This window comes from Odontesthes bonariensis, chromosome 2 (genome assembly GCF_027942865.1).
Source record: "Odontesthes bonariensis isolate fOdoBon6 chromosome 2, fOdoBon6.hap1, whole genome shotgun sequence".
NCBI lineage: Eukaryota > Metazoa > Chordata > Actinopteri > Atheriniformes > Atherinopsidae > Odontesthes > Odontesthes bonariensis.
The window spans coordinates 20,772,708-20,790,579 of record NC_134507.1 but is presented as its reverse complement, the minus strand read 5'-3'; the positions used below and the strand labels follow the sequence as shown (position 1 = coordinate 20,790,579).

The window sequence follows — 17,872 nt, the reverse complement described above, 5'->3', positions numbered from 1 at the left end:
TGACGTATTGGCTTCATATTCTATTGTTTATCTGGGATAGAAATGATGATAAGTACACCTAGCAAATCTGAAACCATCCAAGATATGATCCTTTGGATGAAATGGCTTTGGGGATTTAAAACATTAAAAGATGATAAAACAAAAAAATATAAAGAATACATAAAGAACATGCTTTCTCACATAAGGCTCGTACATTGTAATCTAAAGTTTTATCTGAAATTTTCTTCATTTTCGAAACATGAAATGCAGCCAACTATGGTGAAATCAAGTGAACATTTGTGGGCACTGACAAAGTTCCAGTACGTAACATTTAGTGGTACACCATCAGAAATGATCAGACTGATGGTTTTTTTCATGCAGAACTGTGTAAATTTAAGAATTGTTGTTTTTTTATTACATCAAAACAAGCTTTTGGTACTCAAAGACAATTTTGGTCACACTTATGACCCCTCTGCCATATTGCACCTCCATGTTACTAAAGTAGCCAAAAGAGAACAAACCATACATTGGCTTTTGATCAGGCCTTTGGCAATTTGCATGGTCACTGCAGATTTGGTGTAATTTATTCAGCTGGTTTGAGTGCATATTAGACTTGAAAACAGTGTGTTTAAATGAAGTAGTTCACTGCGTAAGGCTTTCCAGGTATAACTGTTAACAATGCCAATGTGTTGTTTTTTTTGTTGCCAACAATGAGTTCCTAAATGAGATGGCATTTGAGTGAATTGACCCTTTAAAATTGATGCGGGCATAAGTGAAAAACAACCCCATCTATTTTTATTTTCCGTACAATGATAATAGACCACAAATTGGAACAATAATGATGGCATTTTCTTCAGTTTAAATGTTTTTCAGTATGACGAATAATTGTTTTGTTACTTCGTAAGAGCTGCAACATTTTGGTAATAATCAGTATGTTCTGTGAATAATTAGAATATCATTTTTAACATCAGTCTGTGCCGAAATGTCACGCACGGTTCTTGCTACGCTTGCTTTTGTTAAAAGTTATTTTTCTCTGGGCGCCGTCCTTGTTGCTTATTCTCTTGGCACATACCCAAGTTTAAACCAACCAACGCAATTCTCCGTCGCCCCCTATAGTTTGTTATGATTTTAATTTTCAACCAATCAGATTTGTGTTTGTTAAAGTCCTCCTGAAGCGCTGAAAAGCCTTCCTGTTGCTGATTGGTCTTTTCCGTGTTAGCGGCGCAGTACATGGGGGTCTTGCCAGGCATCGCGGAGGGAGGGGATATTTTAATGGCCGTCAGTAGCACTTCAAAATGCAAAAACTCCGGATTATCTTCTGTATTTAGACTAGTATAGCTTCGGGAGCATTTGAGTCGCTTTTTTGGGTAATGGGCATCGTTTCGGAGACATATTTAGGTTAGAGATGCGTTTCTAGTACTGTTTTTACTTAACTGAACGGACTTTACCCGCTTGATTTGTACGTGAGTGAGTGATCAGGCCTAGCCGGCTGGCTAGAAAACAAGCGGACGGTCGCTGGAGTTGAAAGGTAACAGTGTGTGCTGCTTTTCTTTTATACTCGCTGTAATTTAAGATAATAACATGCACATTAAAAGCATACATTTATGTACTTGGTCATATCGTTAAAAGCTAAAGATCCGACTTAAAATGTCGCCAGGCTAGAAATGTAAACAAGAGACTTATGTTAGCTTAGTTAGCCGTGTTCAAGCTAATGGCTAATGGCTAACTACTTCACAGTAGTTAACTTTACATGCAGGCCAAGCTAGAGTTAACAGATGTTGGAAGGTAAGAAACCTGCTCTGTCAATGTGTGACGATGGATAACGTTATTAACTCCAAGTATTAGTTAAGTATTTGTTCTAACTCTTTCCGTCAGTCTATCGTGACATAAACGATTTTTTTTTTATAAAAGCTAGAGCTAGCCATGCTAACTTGGCGTGCTCCGAACCTTCAGTTGACACATTAATTCACAAAGCCGCACACGGCTCACTGTGGATATCTTCGATTTTCTTCAAAGGGATTGAGTATTACGCTATTAGTAACGTGAAATTATATTGGTGGTAGACACTAGAGGTGATTAGGGCATATTTATTAGCAGTTTATCACCATAAAACTTTTCTAGTAGACGAATTTGCATTAACACAGTTATGCTATTGCAAGCTTTAGTTTCCAGGTCAAATTCGAAATTCAGACATCTATTTGTATAGATTCATCTGTCTCAAGAAGAGTATGTGCATAAATACGTCAAGCCAAATATCTTTGTTTTTATCTCCACTATCCTGTATCAATTACAGCCACAAAAAAAAAAGAACCACCATATTTCTGAAATGGGAACATAATCAGGCCGTGACCAGACCTTCAGAATTTAGCTAGGAATAAAACTTGAAACTTTGGTGTTTTAAGAAAAGAGGGAAAAACACTACGAAGGGAAACAAATGACATTAAGGGACCAATTTACTGAGCTGTTTACTAATTGGTTTTAACCATACAACTTTTCCATGTTATTAGAAGACATTTACTGTTAAAGATAAAGATACAAATAGGAGCAATCATTTAACATATACACAGATTTGTTTAAATGTGCTGTGAACAAGGGGCAATAAAATAAACCCTTAGATGTGTGAACATTGTCTCTTCTGGTAACATAAATGCCCCTAATCTTGCCCACTGTGTGTCACTTGGATGTTAATATCAGACAGATATTATTTAAGCGATTGGACATGCATTTACCTAATGCTTGAGTGAAATTATAAATGTTAAATGGCGTCTACCTTTCTTACAGGGAATATGTAACATAAAGCCGCCAAAATGACATCCAGATTTGGCAAAACATACAACCGCAAGGGAGGAGAGGCTAATTCAAAATTTGAAGAAGTTTTCTCCAATAAAAAGCCCACTCTCACCACCAAATGGGGGGAGACCACCTACAAGGCTCCGCTTGGAGCCAAAAGGTCCATGTTAAAATCTGACATCCCCGAGGCCCCCAAAAGGCCCAGGCTTGAAGATAGTGACAGTGAAGAAGACCCTTTTGGGTTCGACAGTGATGAGGAGTCGAAGACTGTGACGTCTCACAGTGTGTCTGAGATGAAAATCACAAAAGGGGATGTAATACCAGCGACTGCAGTGCAAAGCAGAGCCACGGCTTCTGCTGTGACTGCACAGGGCTCTTCAAGTGTAACAGCCACATTCACAAGTAAGTTTTGATAACATGGTAAAATGTAAAATTTGGCCCCAAAGCAATGCCATGATTTTCTTTTTTCACAGCAGTTGCTGTTAATAGCATATGAGTCATTTTCCTATTTATTCCTGTGTTGTTACTTAGTAGAGTGCTTTGGATGATTACTGCCAGCCTTGGCTTTATGTGTAACCATACATATCGTACCTCTCCATTCGTAGGTAAACAAGCTTCAGGGGAGAAGGATGTTAAAAACAACCAGCCCTGGAACAAAAATGCACCAGATGGCAACCAAAAACCTCCATGCATGACCTCTCTTTCAAACACAGTCCACTCTGGTAATCAGAACTTCTCAATTTCTCAGAATCCCGTTTCATCCTCTCCTTATTTAGACACCCTCCTTAATTTGTCAGTCGATGAACCAGGAGTTGGCGGAGAGCTCCAATCTGCTTCCTCTTATGATGGACTTTCAACAGAGGAGACAAAGAGCGAGGGCCAGGAGCTCTCTGCAGAGACTCCACGAGAGCCGGTGGACAACATTCCCCCATCGCCATTTACCCTCAGGTCATCAAACTGCAAGAAATACCAGCGGCCCAGCCGGCTTAACAAAACCCTATGTGAAACTGCTGAAAACAACGACAACAAGCCCACTGACACAGCGAGTGCCCAAGACAAACCCAACAGTGCCCTTTCTGCTAGTGCAAGTAGTACTGCTGCCAGTGCTAAAACAGCAGCCAAGCCTGCAGGCAGGGGTGGTGGGAGGGTGCGGGACTACACAGTTCTCCACCCTTCCTGCCTGTCAGTGTGCAATGTCACAATCCAGGACTCGATCGAGCGGAGCGTTGATGAACTGGTAACCCCTGCTACTCCCGCTGACCTTGGAGACACTGGGCAGATGAAGAAGAAGTCTGATACACAGCCATCCAAACCAACAAGGTAAGTGCTTTTTATTCCTTTCTGTCTTGATAGCTGCATTATGAAGAGGGCTGTTAAAAGTGAGGATTCAGAGTCCTGAAAGATGACAGTTTCTCTGGCTGTTTTTTAACTTTGTGAAGATTTATGATGTGAACAGTATTTTTTCATGAGTTGTTTCAGTCTGTAGCAATTACTTTTGATAATTTTGGTCTCACAGGGCCATTTTTCCCCCTTTTGGTCCTTTCTTTTTTTTGTCATTAAGGATCATTTAGCAAGAGTGAAATCATTTCTATTCACATTTTTAGAAATACTCGTACCAGAGATAATAGACCACCATGATGAGGATTGGTGCATATTAGATAAAACCATGATAAATAGCCCTGTGTAAAAAAAAATTACATTACATACAATACTCTCTCCAGGCATCATTATGACACTGATTTCAATTGAATCACTTGAAATTTGACAGTTTATTGATTTAATCAGGATCTGATCTTTGTCAAGCACATTTTCAAGAGTTTTTCAGATTTTAAGGGGCAAAATGCAAGCTTCATTTGAGTATAGGCCTCAGTTTAGAAGTCAACGTCGAAGTGGTTATATGTCTGGCGTTGACATGTGATCTCTCCTGTATACAGCCTGTAGATTTCAGGCAACTAATTATGAATCTTCTTGTCTCTTCAGTTGTTATCTTTTCCTCTAAAGGAGTGCGAGTTGTTCTGCTTGTCCTGTTGCAGTTTCCTTCTCCTTTCCCCTTAAACACAACAGTAATACACACCGAGGGCAATTAACAAATCCCTGATTTATTTATTTCAAGGTTTAGACCCACCCAGACAAAGACAAAGAAGACCAAGGCGGAGACCAAGTTAGAGTTCTTTGGCTTTGGAGATAAAGATGGCGAGGACGGTGAGGAGGGTTCAGAGGCTGGTATGGCAGGCAAGAGTAGCTACAAGATCAAGTATTTTGGTTTTGATGACCTGAGTGAGAGTGACAGCGACGATGAGAGCTCTCAGGCCAAAGAGAAGAAGGCCAAGAAGGCAGCGGCAGCTTTAGCTGCTCTGAGCTCCAGTGTGGACAGTCCGCATACCAGCGACTCCCAGGACAGTCAGGCCAGCAGCAATACAGGTCAGTAGATGTAATGTTACTTAACTCAACTTTATTTATATTACACCTTTCAAACTCAAGTATAACCCAAAGGTTACTAATACAAAAATTGAGGGTTGGTTATAGTTTAATTGGTAATTTTGTTGTTTGACCTATTTTTAATAAACAACCATTTTGAACCTGTTTGACTCGTCCAACAGATGCTTTTGACTTCTCTGATGATTCCAGTCCCGGCGGCACCGAGGGACAGAGAGGGCGAGCTGGGAAGCAAAGTGACAAATGCAAGGACATTGGCAGTGGATTTAAAAAGATTTTCAGTGGACCCAAGAAGGTATTGTGACACGTTTATCTATTGATTCTTTCTTTGTCTGCTTAAAGTATTTTTTCTAGTTGTTTTATAGTGCAGTTTCATTTAGAAAAATCTTTTATATCATGTTTTAGTGACAGGTTCTCATGAACCATTCAAGTTCACCTGGGTTTTACCGGAGTCTTGTAGTTAATCTGAGTCAGCACAATGTGTCATCTGACACAGGTCTGACATCTCTTGGCTTATTGATGCTTAAATGACATTTACTTAACAGAATATCAAAGTTGTCTTGAAATACTCTGGGTTTGAGAAAGAGGAGTAACAGAGAAATGGAACAAGTTGCCAATATGGAAGCTAAGCTGAAAGTAACTTTATTTGGCTGTATTTTATGTAATGCAAGTCTGTGATTCAGTAGTGATGGAGATTAGAACTATATCTGAGAACTTGAGGGCTGAATATTTATGTCAAGGGATTAATTTATGACAGCAGTTTCATATGAACTGACTCAAAGTGTACCTAGTAGCACGAGAGTGGGTGTTCGTGTGAAGGGATTTGAGTATTACCTTTTGGTTAGGTCTATATTAATCTTATAACTCCACTCTGTTTTATGATATTTGTGGTGTTTTGTGCCCACGTTTCCCATTTTGATCTGGAAAATGTTTTGCAGTGGCTTTGGGTTATTTGTGATCTGTCTTCATAATTCTGTATTTTTACTTTTTCAACATCATCAACGGAGCTCTTCAGTGCCTGCATAATATATACTTGAGTTTCACAACGTGTCATTTTCAGTAACCGTTTTGTGCTGCTCGGGGACTCTTAAGCTCCACACTTGCCATAGTCTGTCAACATAAGCTGAGTTGCACTGACTATAACTTAATAACTAATTGGATGCATTGTGGCAGATATTTTCTGAATGTTAACAAGGAAGGTTTTGTTCATTGTCTTTTTACACTGTCTGTACTTTGCATTGAATGTTTTTCTGTGGTTCCAGTTATCTGTGAATTACTGACTTGTCTCTGTTAAGCTAACTAATTATTAATTACTTTTTAAATTTTTTTTTACCTGGTTTCAGTCCCCTTCTAAAGCTGTGTACAACGCTCGCCACTGGAACCAACCTGAGTCTGAGGAGATACCAGCGCCTCCACTTTCTCGATCTCAAACTGCTCCGGTAAGATATTGTGCCTGGCATTGGTGCATCTCTAATTGGGCTAATTAAAGTCTGTCCCATGAGGTCTGAAGGTTTAAGAAAATGAATTTTTATATTCATCTGACCAAAACTGGACATGTAAAATGCGTGTAAACATGTTGGTCCGACTGAAATCTCATGAAATTGAGCTTTTCAAAACTGGGCAAATACACAAAGATAAAATGATTGGGGTCCAAATCACTCCAGCATGTCTATGCTATGCTATACTCAAATAGGCCTCGGTGCCCTCTACACGCTGCAAAGTTTGCTTAGTAACTTCAATTGGCCGACAGTGCATGTATACTGTGGCAAGGCCAGTAGCTTAGTTCAATTGTGCATGAAACCAAACACAATGCGAGAAATGGGGTATATTGTCTATGTTTAAAAGTTTCATTTTGACTGGTATGCAAGTCTGGTATTGCTTTAAACAAAACTCGATAACAAAAGCTAATATCTAGTACCATTTGTTCACAGCACTTCCCATTCTCTTCTGTTAGCAAGTCAGGATATTGTTAAATTAGTCTTTTGGTAGTCAATTCTTTACATGTTAGTCTCTTGAATTATTTATTTCCCCAGACAAGTGAACCTGATTTCACTTGCTGTTGTGACAAACCTCCAAAATGGAAATAAGTGTTTGTTCAAAGACAAGTAAGTCCAGCAACTGAGATTCTAAAGTGGTTGTGGCCTTAGCCTTATCTGACATCTGTTCACATCACTTATTGAAGATGTGTGGGGCTGTTTAGCTGTGGTAAATCTTGCGGGCATGCCATTAAACAGATTTGTTGCTCCGGTGTAAGCTCCATTTCTCTGCTTATTTTCTTCCTTAGGCCATGTTATCGAGCAGCAGCAAAGACAGCAACTCCCATAAAGACGATGGCTTGTTCAAAGCCCCTCCACCGCCACCCAAAGTCATTAAGTCAGAGACCCTCCCCACACGACTCAACCAGGATATTGTTACGGCACTCAAATGCAGAAAGGAGGACAAAGAGGTGAGTCCAAGTCACACTGAGATGATTATTTGCTACACAGCAGTGGGCGAAGCAGAGCTCCTTGGTTGCTAAATGCTAGCCTGTGTTGATTTTTATATTTTTCTACATTTTTAAAAAAAAAAAATTTTGCATGCTTACTTTACTTAATCTCTATTTTTCATGCTCAGCTAAGCTTCTACAACACTTTTCATGCAGGTTATAAAGTACATGGATGGCACTTGATTCATGTCAAACTCATTATTGTTTATCTGAATCCTGCTGTGAGTTGAAGGTAGTGTTGAGGGGTGCTGCTGATAATTTGAACTCCCCTACAGATTGTGTCATTTACAGATGGGCCTTCTGGCACCACATCATGCTGTTAGCCACAGATCCCCTAAGGAACAGTGGCGTCAACCACAATTAGCTGTCACCACACGCTGATGTTGTCTCAAACGCAAGTCCTCCCTCCGTTCTCATGCTGAGCTCATTCACAACATGACTGTAGATACGAGTAAACACACAGAATCAACTGCTGATCAGACCCCAGCTCCACATGCTGAGCTGTTATTGATGACCTGTATTAGCACAGTCAGCTATTGCTGGTAATTGAATCGGCAGATGAATTTATAGATGTGAGCAGTTCAATCGATGTTTTTGTAATTGTGTTTGCCTTAGCTGATTGTGTCTTTGGACGGATGCTCTGCTTCCCAATTAGCTGTAATTAACCCTATATCCCTTTTGATCAGCTGTATACAGTGGTGCAGCATGTGAAACACTTCAACGATGTGGTGGAGTTTGGAGAGAATCAAGAATTCACAGATGACTTTGAGTACCTGGAGACCGGGCTGAAGAGCAGTCAGCCACTTAACACAAGATGCCTTAGGTAAGCGTGAAGGAACACGGTACTGAGTACCGAGCTGTTTTCTGAATGGTGAAAGCACCTGTCGGTTAAATTTCATTTATAAACTAATGATTATTTATCTGCCAAAATGAATATATTCAGAGAGCAGTTTAATGAACATTGGTTTTAAGTTGACAGACTCTTCTTTTTTATTTTTATGATTTATGAATCTCGCCTTTAATTCCCACCGTTTATTGAGTTTTATGCTTTGATAAAATATCTAGTAGTGAATTTAAGTTCTGACGTGAAACTGAAATCTACTTTAAAAAGAACAGCCATAGCTTGAGGCGTGAAAGGAAGAATGGAAATACACAGCTGAACCTGTTGCTGACGAAATCCACAAATAGTGACACTGACTTGATTGTGGATTGTGTCACATTCTGTTTCGTTACACAAGACCGATGAATATTCCTGTCGCGCTTGTGTAATCCTTTTTCCCCCCTTCCTCAATCCCTGTTGCAGTATAATCAGCCTGGCGACACGATGTGCCATGCCCAGTTTCAGGATGCACCTCCGGGCCAGAGGAAAAGTGGCACAGGTCTTCAAGATGCTCAGCGATGCTCCACAACACCCGGTCAGTTCAACCTTTTTTCTCTCTTTTTGTTGCGCTGCTGTTACTCTTTGTGAACAGTGTGTTGCATTAAAAACAAAAAAAAAAATCTTAAATCATAACCCTCTGCTTGTGCTCTTAACTTTTGAATTAGCCAATGGCAACTGTAGTGCAGGGATGCATCATAATCACTCAAAGTGCACTCCAAGAACCCTGAAAATTAGTACATAATAGATGGGCATACTAATTTGCAGGGTTCCCATATTATGTTAATACTTAGGTTGGCTGCACACTTATATTATTTGGCTGCCCAGCCTCTAAATTTTAATGTTTAAAAGCACCTAACAGAACAATCACGCAACCCTTTGAAGAAACCCAGATGATTTTCTGTGTTAGAGTCACTCTGCTCCTCATCTCAGCCTGTAATGATCCTAATAGAAAGGCCTTTGCCTTTGATGTTCGAAGAATTCTTTAGAGGACATACATTAGGATTTCTCCCTCTGTGCCAGGATGCCCAAATGTAAGTCCCTATGAAAACTCATATTGTTCTTTCAGAACCTCGGCCTGTGCACAGCTTCCCTGATGTACATTCTGAGTCGGGATCGTCTTAACATGGATCTGGACAGGGCATGTCTAGAGCTGATGATAAAGCTGCTGGAACTGGACCAGGACTACTCGGCTCACCAGGATCAGCTCACTGCAAAGGAAGTGGCCAAGGTCAAGGAGAAGATCAGGAAGCTGTGTGAGACTGTGCACAACAAGCACCTCGACTTGGAAAACATCACGGTAGGCAGTCTATTAATAGCTGAATACAGAGGAGATTTAAACGTGGATATGTTGTTCAGAGAACATGTGATCTCTTTCTACCTGCTGTCTGCTGACAGTTTTTTAATCAAACAATTTACTAGTGCAGAAATATTCTCATCAGAAATGTTTATGTAAAAGTTCTAATCCAATGCCTGAACAGGTTTGCATGCAGCTTCTCTTCTTCTTACTGTTGAAGAATTTTATACCCTCTCGAGTGGGGAAGAGTCATCTATTATCATTAAACAATCATGCCCTTAGACATATTATTCTTGGCATTCTTATTATGAATCATCACAGTTGTTATTTGGAAACTGATGTGAAAATGACTCTGTCGAGCTGCACTCATATTTGAGTCGCATATTATGTGATCCAGTAAATCCAGTAGTTCTTTGCATGTTCACGATTCATTGAATTAATTTCTGTTGATGGCGTCCAAATTAGCTGCTTCATATTGGCAGTCTAAATAGGATGATGATTATGCAATCAAATGATCAATGACACAAATTTGGTACCTCTGTTTTGTAGACGGGCCACCTCGCCATGGAAACTTTACTCTCACTGACTTCAAAGAGGGCCGGGGACTGGTTCAAAGAAGAACTGCGGCAATTAGGAGGCCTGGACCATATTGTAGACAAAGGTATTTTGGCACTGGGGCCTTTATTTTAGAGGTGTGTGTGTGCGCTTTTATTTTTTTTTCCGTTATAGATATTTGAAATGGTCTTGTGTGTTGTGTTGCCACAGTGAAAGAGTGTGTGGAGAACCTGAGCCAAGAGGATGACAAGGAGAACCTTGTTGCATCCTTGTGGGGAGCCGAGAGGTGTCTGAGAGTGCTCGAAAGTGTAAGTACAGTTTTATAAAGTTGGCTTCTGTTGGGTTTCAAACTTTGGCAAAAGTTGCACTCCAGAACAAGATAAGTTGAGTCTTACCTCGTTAGTTGGCTGGTAACTTATGACAGACATTTCTGACCAACTGTCTCTCTTAAAATGTCACTAATCAAATGTCTGAACCCAACTAAAATCTTTCTTTCACTGTAAGCCCCCCTGAATTGATGTACTTTCTCTTTGATCTTCTCCTGATAGGTGACAGTGCAGAACCCAGAAAATCAGGGTTACCTGATTGCCTACAAGGAGTCACAACTCATCGTCTCCTCTGCCAGGTGAGAACTACCTAATAAGAGTTATTTCTGCTTGCCTTAATATTTGCACCTGTCACATTAGGACTAAAAGGACACACTCCTATAACCACGTGCTGCATTACATCTTAATGGGAACTCTGTTGTCAGGAGCATAAAGGATCAATAGTCACAGTTTAAAATGGGCTGAAGGCAAAAGAAAATCCCCCTCCGCACCTTTAAAGGATAAGACCGGTTTTTTGACATTGGGCCCTTGATTTCACATTATAACATGATGTTCTACTCACCCCTGCTTGTTGTTGGTCATTTGGAGCTGTTCCGAAGATATTCGCGAGGCGTCTGGCTGCTCTCTTGAGATATTCGGCCATGAAACGGTTTCCTATGGGCAACGTTATACAGGCACAAACTATGCTGTTTATAATTTATTAATTACTGTACACTAGCACTGATAACGTGGAGGTGCGTCGCTTACTTAAAAAAATCCGGGTTACTGTAATTTTGAATTTTTGTCGTAAAGTCTGTGTGTGTTTGTCTGTGGTAGAAGCACGATGATGACGTCAGTAACACCCACTTTACGACAAAAATTCAAAATTACAGTAACCCGGATTTTTTTAAGTAAGCGACGCACCTCCACGTTATCAGTGCTAGTGTACAGTAATTAATAAATTATAAACAGCATAGTTTGTGCCTGTATAACGTTGCCCATAGGAAACCGTTTCATGGCCGAATATCTCAAGAGAGCAGCCAGACGCCTCTCGAATATCTTCGGAACAGCTCCAAATGACCAACAACAAGCAGGGGTGAGTAGAACATCACGTTATAATGTGAAATCAAGGGCCCAATGTCAAAAAAACGGTCTTGTCCTTTAACAATGGGTCCTGGCTGTCTTTAAATGAGTTTTTTTGTGCACACAATAGTGGTCAGATAAAGCTGTAGTTGTCCTTTTCAGTCTCCCTGGCTTCTCATCTGAGCGTGTTTTTCTTTTTTTTTTTTTACCTCTCTTTTAAAATGTTCCCTGTCTCTGCCGTTTCACTTTGCTGTTTATGATCTCTTTATCAATCCGCTTTTCTTACCGTCATCAGAGCTTTGCGGTACTGTGAGGACATGATTCAGCGGTACAGCCGGGCCTTAAACAACAGTTCTCTGTCATCGGCGGGTGTGACGCTGCCCCACTGCAGTTTCAGCAACGTGGGCAAGGCTGTGGAGGACTGTATGAGAGCCATTATAGGGGTGCTGCTCAACCTTACCCATGACAATGGTATTCTCAATTTAAAAAAAGCTAATATTTTTATGTGTAGCTTTTGCTGCTGCAGTCTGTCAGTAATTCAGTATCACAGCTCTATGTTTTTCAGCTATATCTTAGGATATTTGGAAGTATTGTTTTTAACGTGGTCATTCAGATTTGAACTGTATCACCGGTTAGTAAAGCTGATTCTGGTGGTAGTTGTGTGACTAGAGGTTTATAACGATGTTGTTTTTTTTCTTAACCAGAGTGGGGTAGCACTAAGACGGGTGAGCAGGAACAGCTAATAGTGACCGCTCTCAATTGTGTCCTGCGAGTCCCGCGTTACATCCCACAGGAGCAACGCTTCGACGTGCGAGTGCTGGTGAGGTTCCCATCGATGAAACATCACTGCAATGATACAGTTGTTGACACAGTATTCTACCAGCCCATGTTTTGTGTGGCTTATTTGTGTATTTTGTTGTGTGAATCAGGGTTTGGGTCTCCTAATTAACCTTGTGGAGTACAGCGCCAGAAACCGGCACTACTTTGTTGAAATGGAGTACATTTTGGATGACACCTGTTTGGAAGACAGCCTGATGCAGCCTTCTGACCCAACACAAACAGAGACAGCGGCACAGTCATCTGAGACTCAGGGAGACGGGGCTGACAAGCCTAAGCCCTCTGGAGCTTTGGCTGCCCTGGTGAAGGTAGGAATTGTGCCAGAACTGGATATTTATATGGGCTGTCGTTGCAAGGACTTCGTTTTTTTCTTATCAGCTGGAATGTTTTACATATCTTGTTTGTATTAATGATTTCAGAAGATATAGAAAGTGATGAGCAGACGGGGGAAATTAAGCTGTTTTTTCCAGATATAGTTAATTTATTATTTCCCCTCAGTGCACAAAATATAAGCTGCACCATTAAATTATTAGCCCACATAAATGTAGTGTAGTGGTCTAAAAGCTTGAATACCAAGTAGCACAGAAGTTTAGAAATCCCTTTGACTATAATTTGGTGAATAACTGAAATGACTTCTCTTACCTTTAGTAAGTTTTTAGCATAACCAGCTGCTCTCTGTTGTTATGGCTCTGTGATATTTCTTTTATTCCTTTTAAGTTCTCGATAACCTTGCCATAGAAAATGTGCGTCTCACGTTTTTTGGATCGTCCCCTGAGGTCAAAGCTGTTATTTTTCACAAAATAGCTCTTCCTTGAGAGGGAGCGGGCTGCCATCCTGGCTGAGGCGAAGACCGACGACCTCATCAGCGAGGCCCCCAAGCCGGCGCTGGACAAAAGCGGAGAGTGGAAGGAGACATCAGGAGAGATCCAGTGGGTGGCCTCTGAAACCAACGACAGCCAACCTGAAAAGAAGGAGGAGGAGGATGAAGAGCTGGATCTAAATAAAGGTAGACATGTTTTTTTTGCTGTACGGTGAGCTTTTTTGCTCTTGTTCAAGTCGTAGTCGAGCCTATTGGACTTAATTGTGGAGCAGTTCTTACTGCATAGCTACTACTTGACCTTTTTGTTTGCCAACTAATTAGCGTTAGAGGAAAGCATACGCACAGAACTGGGTGATAAAGAATCTTAGAAATGAACTTAATTTCTGTGAAGAATTTATTCATAACCTTAGTAAAACTTCCCAATTATCATTTTCTGATGTTTTGTTAGAAAGAAGAAGTTTAGCGGAGTTCAGTTTCTCTGTAGCAGATCTTCTGTCGTCACAAGTTATTCTGTTTCAACCACCAATAACACAGCTTATGCTTTCCGAGGTTAATCACTTGTGTCACGTTTCACTTCACAAGTGATAATGAAGCAGATGTATGATGACAGTTACATTCAATGACCTCAAACTCCTGTTGACAGCTTGTGTTTTTCCTGTTACCCAATATTCAATTCATTATCCCTGAGTAAAATATTTAGTTTTATTTGGACCACACGCCTACTGCATGCCCTGTTTACTCGTAACCCTTTTTATGTGTTTCATGTGCTTTCATTAGTTTGTATTTAATCTAGTTTGCTTGTTGTAGGTTCGCAGTGCTTTAAATGATGTACAGTTCTTGGTCATCTCTTTAAAATGCACTTCATGAATAAGCCTGATTTCATTTCTGTGTGTGTAAATACTGTTAAACACCTATTATGATCACATATTTGGGTACCTGCATTTCTAACTCATTATCTTTTTGTCTTGTGTCGGGTTTAGCTCTGCAACATGCGGGCAAACATATGGAGGACAGCATTGCTGCGTCCTACACCGCTCTGTTACTCGGCTGCCTCTGCCAGGGCAGCCAGGTGAGAATTTCACAACACGCAAATAGCCTGTGTAATTCAACAATCTTTTCTCACCTAGAGATATTTGTGTTGTTGATCACCCACCTCTCTGCTGCCCTCAGATAAATGTGACTACTGTGAGAGAGCATCTGCCTAAAGGGGATTTCTCTATTATGACGGAAATGCTGAAGAAGTTCTTGAGTTTCATGAACCTTACTGTGAGTATTCCATCCACTGCATGATGACTGTTGAGATAACAAAATGTTAATGATCACAAATACTTTAGAGCTTGGAGTTCTTTACGATACGTTTTACTTTAGTTACAAATCATTTCAAGCCTTTCTGAAAAAAGGACGAGGCTCATTTCTCTTTATATCATCTAAAAGTAGCTGAGTGACTGCTCTAAAATCACTTCCTCGGTTTCCAGTGGCTTTACTCAGCCATTATGATACCAACTGTGATCGATAAATTCTAATCCATTAAGTATTCTTAAGAATTCTTGTGTGTCCAAGCAGAGTATTTCCAGGGGTGATGTGAATTTGTAAAACATTGCTGCATGATTCAGGGGAAACGCTTTCACAGGCACAGATGTGCGTTTTGCCGCAGCTTTAAATGCGCCGCTTTCTGTCAGAACTGATGCCTGAAGCCATCTGTTTCATAAATATCATCTTTAAACCGCTTAGACCTCCTCAAAAATCCTCCGTTTGTGTCTCAAGACCCCACAAATTCACATTTACTCACACGGTGTTGTTTTCCTCCTCTCTCCACACACAGTGTGCAATGGGCACCACAGGACAGAAGTCCATCTCACGGGTCATCGACTATCTGGAGCACTGTTAACACACAGCGGACTACAGCAAACTCTCCCTGCACATTTTAAGGGATTCCAGGCTACTCTGGCCTCCCCCGCCCACCCTAAAGGGGCCGGAAGGGGACATCGGAGTTGGACTCCCTTGACTTTTTTTTTTTTTTTTTTTTTTTTGATCACTCGATGTTGTGATCATGCAGAAATCTCACCGATAAATGCATACGTGTGTGTCTAAACACGCAAGTACAATAATTTCACTCCCTTTCTGGAGCACAGCCTGAACCAAAGCCCTGCTAGCTGACAGTCATGCCCATTTTTATTATGATTTTATTTTTTGTTCCCCCACCGGTTCTGCTCAGCTAACACAACATTTTAAGTCAAATCCAGATTCTTCTTCAGATGGGAACGGGGCAGACTTTATTGGCTAAATAATTCTGCAAGTGTCTCAATAATCTGTTGGATAAAATGGCCTCAAAGCCAGACCTCTATGTTCACCGTCCCAAAGGGTTTGACAACAACAGGCCACTGAGGGGGAGACTCCTGTCTGCTGTCAGGACTTGATTTCTGGTTGTGTAGCTATGGTATGAGCCTCCGAATCAGATTTTATGGATCATTACATTTTAATCTCTTCTTATCCACGTCCAAGCCAAGGGTGAAATTATTGATCAGCAGGAAAATCAATCATTTTCATGGATGTTAGAACGATGTCTATATGCTAACCCGTGTGAAATAATTCTGAATGCGTGCATCCATTTGCCTATGTGTTTGCTGTCGGATTGAATGTTTAAGAGAGAGACGATTTTTAAGCTTCGATTTTTATGTTTTTATTGTGCCCATTCGTTTTTCTTTTTCTTTTTCTTCTTCTTCTTCATGTTTTTAGCTCTCTTTATTCCGAGAGAGCCTTTTTTTCCCCCGAAACTATGAATTCCTGTTTATGAAATCAGGATGCATGACACACTGACTATGTTGGGATGTCCTTTTATTCGATGCAAACGGCACTTGGAAATGACCTGCTATCATGGATTAAATTTTTTTTTATTTTAAATTTCCTTGTCACTCATATTTGGTTTGGTAAAAAAGTTTTTAGTTTTAGATCATTTAAATTTCAAGTAATTGAATAGTACTATATGCATTTTAAACTTACAGGTATAGCACATATGATGAATTACCATGATGGTTTTGCTTCGCTTTTACATTGTAATGACATATTTTTTGGGAAATGTATTTAATTGGATGCATTTTCCTTCTGTTGTGTAAATGCTAAATCTTTACCCTGTGAAATGTCATCTTGTTTTAATAGAGTCAACCCCGTTAGACAGTGCTCAGTGGCTGGACTTAGGTATATGTGACTGATTTCAATCAGAATTCAGTTTTTTTTTGTTGTTTTTTTTACTTTAAAGGCACAAACATTTCTTCAAAACATTCATTTAAACTAGGAGGAAGTATTTTCCGCTTAAAGCTAATTGAAGTTAGTTGGCCTCCGTATGTCCAGCCACGTGCAGCTTTGTGTTTCTCCACATTGTATCATGACGTGTCCGCACTGGACAACATGCATTGAGCTCCCGTTTATTTATTCTGCTGTGGTCTCATTTTACCTGTGATTATGCACCTGAACCTCTGAAAAGCCTCCGTCGTGTACTGCTCACATGTACGATCACTGACCTGAATGACAGCCATACCTGTATAAACATCAGTTTGATCTGATTTGTAGGGCTGCGGTGAACATAACTGCAACTGTGTTTACTGTTAATTACTTTGCAAAATTTTGGTTTAAATGGATTTTCAGAATGTAAATAATCCTGTACATAGCAGTTAATGGACATTTAAATATTTAGACTGCTTTTTTCCCCCCCATTGAAGTTGATATTTTTATTTTATACAATATTTCCGAGTTGTTTCAAGAAACAAAAATTGCAGGAAGAGGAGAAAAAAAAATGTTTGTACCCGTTTCAAGGATATTGTCTCTGGTTACATGTAAATAGTTGTATCTCAAACAGAAAAAAAAAATTGCTACTTTCAGTACACTCCCTGTGTGTTTTCCTTCTTGTTTTCTTTCATTTTGATAGTCTAAAGCTGCACTTTTTCTTATTCAAAGCGGTTAGAAGCACAGGAGGTGAATGCTTCATAAAAAATAAGCCACGTTTAGCTTCCTTTTGGTATTTGTGTGTTGGAGCAATTGAATGCTCAACTTAATCTTGTGTGTGTTTGTGGTAGCTGGATCGACTGCATAATGGAAACAAAAGATTCTCGTTGCAGTTGCAAACTTACACATAACTTGGAAAGTGAGTGTCAGGGAAATACTTTCTGGCAACAAAGAGGTGATCGTGACAGCTGAGTTAAAGATACAACCAGCAGGAACTGACGATACAGCAGAATATCCGGCAGTAATCGTTGCACAGATAGCATGTAAGTGTGTCTTTATGTCTCATCGCCCAACATGCAAATGCACGGTTAGACCAGGGTGGTGGAGCAGATTTAAATTCCAAAGCGCAGGAGTCTTGAATATAGAGGACTGACGCCTCTGTCTTTCATCCGCCTTGAATATGATCTAC

The 17,872-nt window shown here is 40.2% G+C and overlaps 1 protein-coding gene across 1 annotated transcript; it reads left to right on the top strand.

Annotated features, from left to right (window-relative positions):
- The first annotated feature begins 1,195 nt into the window (after positions 1 to 1,195).
- wapla (WAPL cohesin release factor a) lies at positions 1,196 to 17,339 on the top strand. The gene is made up of 20 exons (XM_075478645.1): positions 1,196 to 1,507; positions 2,761 to 3,171; positions 3,375 to 4,089; positions 4,883 to 5,190; positions 5,370 to 5,500; positions 6,549 to 6,644; positions 7,490 to 7,651; positions 8,377 to 8,513; positions 8,994 to 9,105; positions 9,637 to 9,867; positions 10,414 to 10,525; positions 10,630 to 10,727; positions 10,968 to 11,044; positions 12,103 to 12,278; positions 12,512 to 12,627; positions 12,737 to 12,952; positions 13,449 to 13,650; positions 14,445 to 14,533; positions 14,635 to 14,730; positions 15,287 to 17,339. Exons 2-20 carry the CDS (start codon positions 2,787 to 2,789, stop codon positions 15,350 to 15,352), a joined length of 3,525 nt encoding a protein of 1,174 aa, XP_075334760.1. The 5' UTR covers positions 1,196 to 1,507; positions 2,761 to 2,786; the 3' UTR covers positions 15,353 to 17,339.
- Positions 17,340 to 17,872: the final 533 nt, after the last annotated feature.

What these genes read in the sequence shown, in the direction of transcription:
- wapla (XM_075478645.1), top strand. Translation starts at nt 2,787, where the DNA reads ATGACATCCAGATTTGGCAAAACATACAACCGCAAGGGAGGAGAGGCT. An exon ending in TTTTCAGTGGACCCAAGAAG is followed by an intron (nt 5,501 to 6,548) that starts GTATTGTGACAC and finishes ACCTGGTTTCAG; the next exon opens with TCCCCTTCTAAAGCTGTGTA. An exon ending in GGACCATATTGTAGACAAAG is followed by an intron (nt 10,526 to 10,629) that starts GTATTTTGGCAC and finishes GTGTTGCCACAG; the next exon opens with TGAAAGAGTGTGTGGAGAAC.